The sequence below is a fragment of the Panicum hallii genome, chromosome 2 (assembly GCF_002211085.1).
Source record: "Panicum hallii strain FIL2 chromosome 2, PHallii_v3.1, whole genome shotgun sequence".
NCBI classification, from domain to species: Eukaryota; Viridiplantae; Streptophyta; class Magnoliopsida; order Poales; family Poaceae; genus Panicum; species Panicum hallii.
In genome coordinates, this window is record NC_038043.1 from 544,359 (window position 1) to 552,262 (window position 7,904).

Sequence of the window (7,904 nt, forward strand, 5' to 3'; positions counted from 1 at the left end):
GGACTATGTACCGGTCGCCGAGATCTCGTAGGCCTGCGGGGAATGAACCTGTGCATCTGCAGGAGACCGAAATCATCCTCAGAGTCCTCTCCTGCTTGCTTCATCAACTACTCCACTGAAATCTTCACGAACGTACGTTTTCTTGTTTCTTCAATGGCGTTGAAGACATCTGATGCCGATTGCTTGATCGGTCTCCCACATGTCGTGTTATATATATATTACTAGTACAAGGTGCATGATGTAATACAATTCCCAAACAATTCGAGCACTGTGCAGTAACAGGCCAGCTCGCACTCTTACCTGCCCTTGCCCCCGCTATAAATTGAGATAAGATATTTAGAGTCCTAGATCATGTTGTATAGGAAAGCTAGCTAATAACGTGGTAAGCTATATGATAGATGTTCATGTGGAAAAGTCTAGTCCATTAGGTGATCCAAACACGACCTAAGCTATACGATAGACAAAATCATGCATTAGCGAGCTAGCGGCTTGCTATCGCAACTAGTTTGCAATTGAAATAATTATGTATGAGAGAAAATTAATGGGCTTGGTAGATGCATTGTCAATTCTCATGCATGCATGCTTCTATTCGGTCTTAACCATTCACATCCTGATGTATCTTACTATTATTTCCTTTTGAAGCCATTTAGGATCCTAAATGGACACTCTAAAAAAATAAAGAAATCCTAGAAATTCTCATAAAAAATAAAAACATCTGACAATCAATCTGACAACTCTAATCATATATATAGTAAATTACCCACCTTTGCCATATCAAAATAGGCTAAAGTAGCCCCCTAAACATGTATCTAAATTACCCACCTCTGCCATTGTAAAAAAAATCTAAAGTAACCCCTAATCTTCATGCCATTATAAAAATAATATCCAATAACCCCCTAAGTTTGTATAGAAATTATCTAATTGTGTTATTATTAAAAATTAAAGTAACTTCTAAATCTGAATCTAAGTTATATAATTATAATAAAATCTTAAAGTGCACCAATATAAATTCTAAATTACTATATCTATCATTACTAATATATTATTTATGTTATTACTTTTATAAAAATACTACCCATGGTGCGTGTTATGTATAGGCAAGATATAAAAATACTAATTTTTATGTTATAGCTTATTCAATTAAATACATATCAAATAGGTGTGATACAAAGTAAACTAACTAAACATATTACAACTAGATAATGATGAGCATGTATGTTTAGAGTATTGTACGTTAGAATATTTAATAGATGAAAGAGAGCATGTGATAGATAATTATAATTATTAGTTATAAATTTTATTTTTATATTAATTTTAATGAGCCCGTGCGGCAGCACGGGTTGATAGGCTAGTCATATATAATTAATCGACACTATCAATACAAAGTGATGAAATACAATTACAAAACAATTCAAGCACGCTGCGGTGACCAGCAGGTTGCACTCTTACCTGCCCCTGTTAGACAATATATAACTGAGATAAGATATTTAGAGAGACCAAGATTATGTACAAGACAAGAAGCTAACAACTTGTAACATTTTAGAACTCCCTATCTATATATCGTACAACTTGCACCACCACAAGTGGCATCCTTGAATTTGTAAGGTACGTGCGTGATAGGCTCTTGATCACAACCACACGTTTAGCTCTATATACGAGCAACGTACGTTCTCGAGCTAGTGACTTGCAAGCTGAAATGTATAGGATAGCTTAGCTAATGACTGCCAATTCTCATATTTCTCTTGGGTCTTAGCCATTCACACTCTTGTCAGTATCATTTAATTAATTCACACTATGGTACAAAGTAACAGAATACAATTATTACAGGAAAAAAAAATTCAAGCACTCCACATTGACCAGCTTGCATTCTTACCCGACAAGCAGTTCTCTCGGGTTTAGTCATTCACGATCAACAAACATTATCTTATCAATTCACATTATTAGTACATAGTCACATTATTTAGAAAATGTTCCAAATAAAGAAAAAAATTGTATGCAAGAAAATACACAAGGATAGATCATCATATTGATCAGAACAAAATAAAAAGATAACAAAGTGTCGAGGAAAGTAATAAAAATATAAAAGAAAAAGGGAAAATCATGGGCTGCCCCGACTGGAATGGAAGTAGCTCCTATGCGGTACGATAGAGGAACCCTGCCTCACTGATGTGTGGGCCCCACTGCACTTGGGTCCACGCGTCAGCGAGTGAGTTCCCTCCGCAGTACTGCTTCTATACGTCGTAAATTTTGGACAACATATACGTTGCACTTGGATTGCTCGTAAATTTTGTATATGCTTCTATGCCACTAGAAGTATATAAAAGTAAGGAATATTTAGGAAAGATGTTTTCCAAGTTAAGCATGCAAATCCAAGGAAGTTTATATACCTATAGGCTCTAGCTAACTACCTGTAAGACAGTAAGAGTGGCAAAGCCACTGACTCGTAATTGGCATCACATTTTCATGACACGTAATCCGTCATCTAAATCCACTACTCCTCTGTGTAGGCAAGGCACTTATTAGGTTTCCACCAAATTCATTAAAGAAGCTTTTTTTTTCAGTGGAGGCATGGAGTGCCAACAAGCTCATCAGCTAGTGCTCCTCGAGCACATTCGATCGTTTACCTTTGTTGAAAACAACACCCACCTCGCTCATCCTGTGGTTGCAAGATAGGCAGCCATGGTGACGGGTGTCCCCAATCTACCACTACACCGCCCACTACTCTACCCCGCCGGCCGCCGGGGGTGCACGTCGTCGTCATCACGATTCACTTCACCACTTCCGTCACACCGGACGAACAACTGCATATATATAGCCTACAAATTCACCGAGCGACGACGCCAGGCAAAGGAAAAGGAACAATGGGCGGCGGCGGCATCGCGAGGCCCGCGGCGGCGGCGGCTCTCCTCCTGGTTGTGGCAGCAGCCAGCGCGACGGTGCGCGCGGCTCAGCTCCGGCGCAACTACTACGCGGGCGTGTGCCCGGAGGTGGAGTCCATCGTGCGCGGCGCCGTGGCCCGGAAGTACCGGGAGACGTTCATCACCGTGGGCGCCACGGTGCACCTCTTCTTCCACGACTGCTTCGTGGAGGGCTGCGACGCGTCGGTGATCGTGGCGTCCACGCCCAACTCCACCGCGGAGAAGGACCACCCGGTGAACCTGTCCCTGGCCGGCGACGGCTTCGACACCGTCCTCCGCGCCAGGGCCGCCGTCGACGCCGTGCCGCGGTGCCGGGGCCGGGTCTCCTGCGCGGACATCCTCGCGATGGCCGCCCGGGACGCCATCGCGCTGGCCGGCGGCCCGTCGTACGCGGTGGAGCTGGGGCGGCTCGACGGTCTGCGCTCGGCAGCGAGCAGCGTCGACGGCAGGCTGGCGCCGCCGTCGTCCGACCTGGACCAGCTCACCGCGCTGTTCGCCGCCAACGGGCTGTCGCAGACCGACATGATCGCGCTCTCGGCGGGGCACACGGTGGGGTTCGCGCACTGCGGCGCGTTCGCCGGGCGGATCCGGGGGCCCTCGGCGCCGGACCCGGCGCTGAACCGGAGCCTGGCGGCGCGGCTGCGGGCGTGGTGCCCCGACGGCGTGGACCCGCGGGTGGCCGTCACCATGGACGTGGTGACGCCGCGGGCGTTCGACAACCAGTACTTCCGGAACCTGCGGGACGGGATGGGCCTGCTCGCGTCCGACCAGGTGCTGTACACGGACCCGAGGTCCAGGCCCACGGTGGACGCCTGGGCCCAGAGCAGCGAGGCGTTCGGCCGGGCCTTCGTGACGGCCATCACCAAGATGGGCCGGATCGGGGTCAAGATGGGGGCCCAGGGGAACATCCGACGCAACTGCGCAGTGCTCGATTGAGCTTCTATCTACATACACTAGATGTGATTATGATTTTTTAACTTAGTAGCTTAGGAAAGGAGATTAGTACAATAGGCAAGCCCATCCCCTGCTGTAGCGAACACAGCATTCGGCGGTCTGATGTTCGCACGCTCTCATCTGGTGTGTATCAAGCAAATTATTATTATATTTTTTCTCAAATTATTATCAGTCGCTCTGGCTTTTCTAACTCAGATTCGTAGATTTTGCTGTGCACCTAAACATAATATACATGTAGATGTATAGCAAAAGTTATGAATCTACAAAAGCCAAAATAACTAATAGTTTAGAAACGGAGGGAGTAAAAAGATGGAGGATTTTTTTTATTGAATATGGAGACATGTCCTCGTAGAGACCGAACATTTTATTGAAATATTTGTGTTCATAAAATTTTCCTTTAGTTCCATGCGCTCTGTGCGTAATTAATTGAAAATATTCATAGCTTTTGTGCCTATAGCATTTTATCTTAAAATCTTGGCAAAAATCTATCTGCACGGTTAGTGACCTTATCTTATCCCATGTACCACCAATACCACTGTGACCCGTCGTATCGTGGTCACCACTATCCCCTTGCTTCGCACTAAGGGCTTCTTTTCTCAGCACCTAATACGTAGGAAGCGTTTGGATTCCATTGCTAATTTTTAGCCAGCTATAAATTAGCACTAGCTGATCCAAATATGTTGCTAAAATGCGACCTAACTTTTAGCAATTTATTAGCTCTGTATCCAAACAACACATGGTTAATTTTTAGCAAGATATATGATGTTTAATGATGGTTAAAAATTAATTTTAGCCCATCCAAACAGTATCATAGCCTTTTTGGTTTCAGGCAACGAATTAAAGCGTGTACTAATACGGAGACCACGCTGCATACATATAGGCGGGCGTCATTTGTTGGCGACGACGGTACAAGCAAGCGAAGATGAGGTCCAGCAGTATGGGCGCCGGCAGCGTGAGGCTTGCGGCGGCGCTCCTCGCGCTGGCGCTCGCCGCGGCGGGCAGCGCCCCGCCGTGCGCGGCGCAGCCACTCCGGCGCAACTACTACGCCGGCGTCTGCCCCAGCGTGGAGTCCATCGTGCGCGGCGTCGTGGCGAAGAAGGTCCAGCAGACCGGCACCACCATCGGCGCCACCGTGCGCCTCTTCTTCCACGACTGCTTCGTCCAGGGCTGCGACGCGTCGGTGATCGTGGCGTCGGCTGGGAATAACACCGCGGAGAAGGACCACCCCAACAACCTGTCCCTGGCCGGCGACGGCTTCGACACCGTCATCAGGGCCAAGGCGGCCGTCGACGCCGTGCCGCAGTGCCGGAACAGGGTGTCATGCGCCGACATCCTCGCCATGGCCACCAGAGACGCCATCGCCCTGGTACGCCGCCGTCGCCCTGGTAACCGGAACCAAGCAAATCCAAGCTGACAGTTTGCTCGCGCGTGCACTCAGGCCGGCGGGCCGTCGTACGCGGTGGAGCTGGGGCGGCTGGACGGGCTGAGCTCGACGAAGAGCAGCGTCGACGGCAAGCTTCCGGCGCCCTTCTTCAACCTGGACCAGCTCAACAAGATCTTCGCGGCCAACGGGCTCTCGCAGGCCGACATGATCGCCCTCTCAGGTACGATTAACAACACTCTCTGTAGTTCAATTCCCCGTCTTGCAAGCCAAGGCAACTGGATAGTAGTGATGCATGCCACGCTCTCAATCATCAGTGGGCTCTCTGATGAGAAGCGCATGCAGCACTTTTGAGGAAAAAAGAAGTTAGCTTTCGTTCCACTATCAACTGTTAGCTTGTGCTTGGCAGTTAGGCAAGCACAACCATGCAAGCAACCGTGGCCGCTACCTCCAATCCAACAGCCTGCACTGCACATGATCCAATCCAATCGCAATCCAGCTCGTCCATGCCATGCCTTATTCCCTTTATTTCCTGTTCTGGAACCTAGCGCCGCTACCGTACAACACACCCGATCATCTCCGATCCAAGGACGCCAACGATCTGACGACGACAGCCTCGATGCATGTGATGGTTTTGATGCAGCGGGTCACACGGTGGGGCTGGCGCACTGCGGCACCTTCTCTGGCCGGCTCCGGGGGCCGTCGGCGCCGGACCCGACGCTGGACCGGGGCTACGCGGCGCAGCTGCAGGCGGAGTGCCCGGCGAACGTCGACCCGCGGGCCGCCGTGTCCATGGACCCCGTCACGCCGGTGGCCTTCGACAACCAGTACTTCCGAAACCTGCAGGGCGGGAAGGGCCTGCTGGCCTCCGACCAGGTGCTCTACACCGACCCGAGGTCCAAGCCCACCGTCGACGCCTGGGCCCGGAGCGCCGCGGCGTTCAACCGGGCCTTCGTGGAGGCCATCACCAAGCTGGGCCGGGTCGCGGTCAAGACGGGGGCCCAAGGGAACATCCGCCGCAACTGCGCAGTGCTCAACTGACTATTTTTCAATTGCCGAGCTAATTTGTAATGTAACCCAGTTTCTTCATACCTCCGCTAAAAAAAAGTTTCTTCAGACCTGTTTGGAGGAAACAAAGCCAAAAATATTCAAGTCTGTACTATTTATTGGGAACTCTAAATGCATACAGATTATAGCTGGCAACAACAGGATTGTGACAATGGCATGCAGAATATTTTCCTTTTGTGTGGTATTAACAAAAAAAAAGAAATTATCAGTGCGCATGCAGAATAACGCGGTTTGGTTGAAAGTTGTGACAATCTACAAAAAAAAAATTATGAGTCAGCGGAACGCGGTTTGTTGACAAGTTTTGAAGCTGGAGTAGTTGTCGTGCACAGCAGTTTTGAGGCTGACATGCAGCTCATCTGTATTGCAGGGAATGCCCCCATTCTGCCTGCTCTCGTACATGGACATCTCTGATACGAGACGAGAAGAAAAATAAAAAACAAATGAACACAGACATGCAGACTGACCAAGCGATGCAGATTAGGCCGACACCTTATTGTATCTCAGCTTTTTCAGACTGGTCATGCTATCAAATTGCACGTTTCGATGGGCTCATGGCATGCATGACAAACTATTGTCTGAAACACAGTTGTGTTGTGCTTACTCAAAAGGGTCCAACGAACGCTAGTCGCTCTCGATCTGACATGCACATTGTAATTACTGTCCTTTGGATAATCTCAAAGGGAAGCCCTCTCGTAGCTTTGCGTTATTTTATTTTGTTTACATCTGGTGGATGGCCCAACACCAACAGAATTAGGCAAAGACGCTGATGCACACTCATCAGCAATTAGCACAGATGTACGTCCCTTGCTAGACATGCCGACCACACCCGTCAACACCGACCTAATTTATACACTTTGATAGATTTAATCCCATATCGGAAATTGATGGCATTTGGGTTGAGTTAGGCTCGAGAGCTTGGTTGGTTGGGCTCCGGTGGACCTGGGCCTGGTAGGACACCGGCTCGAGGGTACAGCGGGACGGGTCGGATTCCGCTGGACACTCTAACAAGTGGTATCAGAGCCGAATGCTAGAAAATCTGGAATATCTCCAGGGTCACATGGTGATGGGAGAGCCCGTGAACGTCTCCGGAAGGTCACACGGGTTGTGTGTGACTGGAGAGTTGGACTCGGGGCCTGGTAGAATGTCTTCTGGGAGATCACATAGTTGTTTGTGATGGAAGAGTTGGACCCGATGTGTAACGGCGGAGATTGTTAGATTTAGTCCCATATCAAAAATTGATGATGAGGAAGCACAACATATAAGACGAGGCAGCCCTCACCCATCAGACTAGTCTTTTGGGTTGAGTTAGGCTCGAGACCTTAGTTGGTTGGGCTCCAGTGGACCTAGACCTGTAAGGGAGCCGACCCATGAGTATAACAAGCCGCACCACATTCCGCTACGCATTCTAACACACTTGTCATGTCACTTGAAATGGCTCAAGTAGTGGCTAAGCATTCTTGCTATAGCATGGGTAGTAGTGTGGCCCATCAATTTTCTAGCTATGAGACTGATTATTACTCTTGACTAGTGGAGATGTACATGCCACAGGCACGTATTTAAAGAACAATTATTTAAAGATAATT

At 48.6% G+C, this 7,904-nt stretch overlaps 2 protein-coding genes across 3 annotated transcripts; both read left to right on the forward strand.

Annotated features, from left to right (window-relative positions):
• The first annotated feature begins 2,851 nt into the window (after positions 1-2,851).
• Positions 2,852-4,043, forward strand: LOC112883280 (peroxidase 50-like). Its single transcript, XM_025948562.1, has one exon. The coding sequence runs from the start codon at positions 2,862-2,864 to the stop codon at positions 3,852-3,854; it is 993 nt and encodes a 330-aa protein (XP_025804347.1). The 5' UTR covers positions 2,852-2,861; the 3' UTR covers positions 3,855-4,043.
• LOC112883279 (peroxidase 50-like) lies at positions 3,956-6,432 on the forward strand. Of its 2 annotated transcripts, none has more exons than XM_025948560.1 (4): positions 3,956-3,995; positions 4,753-5,238; positions 5,311-5,476; positions 5,663-6,432. In XM_025948560.1, the coding sequence occupies exons 1-4, from the start codon at positions 3,975-3,977 to the stop codon at positions 6,292-6,294; spliced, it is 1,305 nt and encodes a 434-aa protein (XP_025804345.1). In that variant the 5' UTR covers positions 3,956-3,974; the 3' UTR covers positions 6,295-6,432. The 2 variants fall into 2 exon arrangements, with proteins under 2 accessions (XP_025804345.1, XP_025804346.1); XM_025948561.1 differs by having other exon boundaries at positions 5,897-6,432.
• Positions 6,433-7,904: the final 1,472 nt, after the last annotated feature.

What these genes read in the sequence shown, in the direction of transcription:
- LOC112883280 (XM_025948562.1), top strand. Translation starts at nt 2,862, where the DNA reads ATGGGCGGCGGCGGCATCGCGAGGCCCGCGGCGGCGGCGGCTCTCCTC.
- LOC112883279 (XM_025948560.1), top strand. Translation starts at nt 3,975, where the DNA reads ATGTTCGCACGCTCTCATCTG. An exon ending in TGTTCGCACGCTCTCATCTG is followed by an intron (nt 3,996 to 4,752) that starts GTGTGTATCAAG and finishes GCATACATATAG; the next exon opens with GCGGGCGTCATTTGTTGGCG. An exon ending in CCAGAGACGCCATCGCCCTG is followed by an intron (nt 5,239 to 5,310) that starts GTACGCCGCCGT and finishes GCGTGCACTCAG; the next exon opens with GCCGGCGGGCCGTCGTACGC.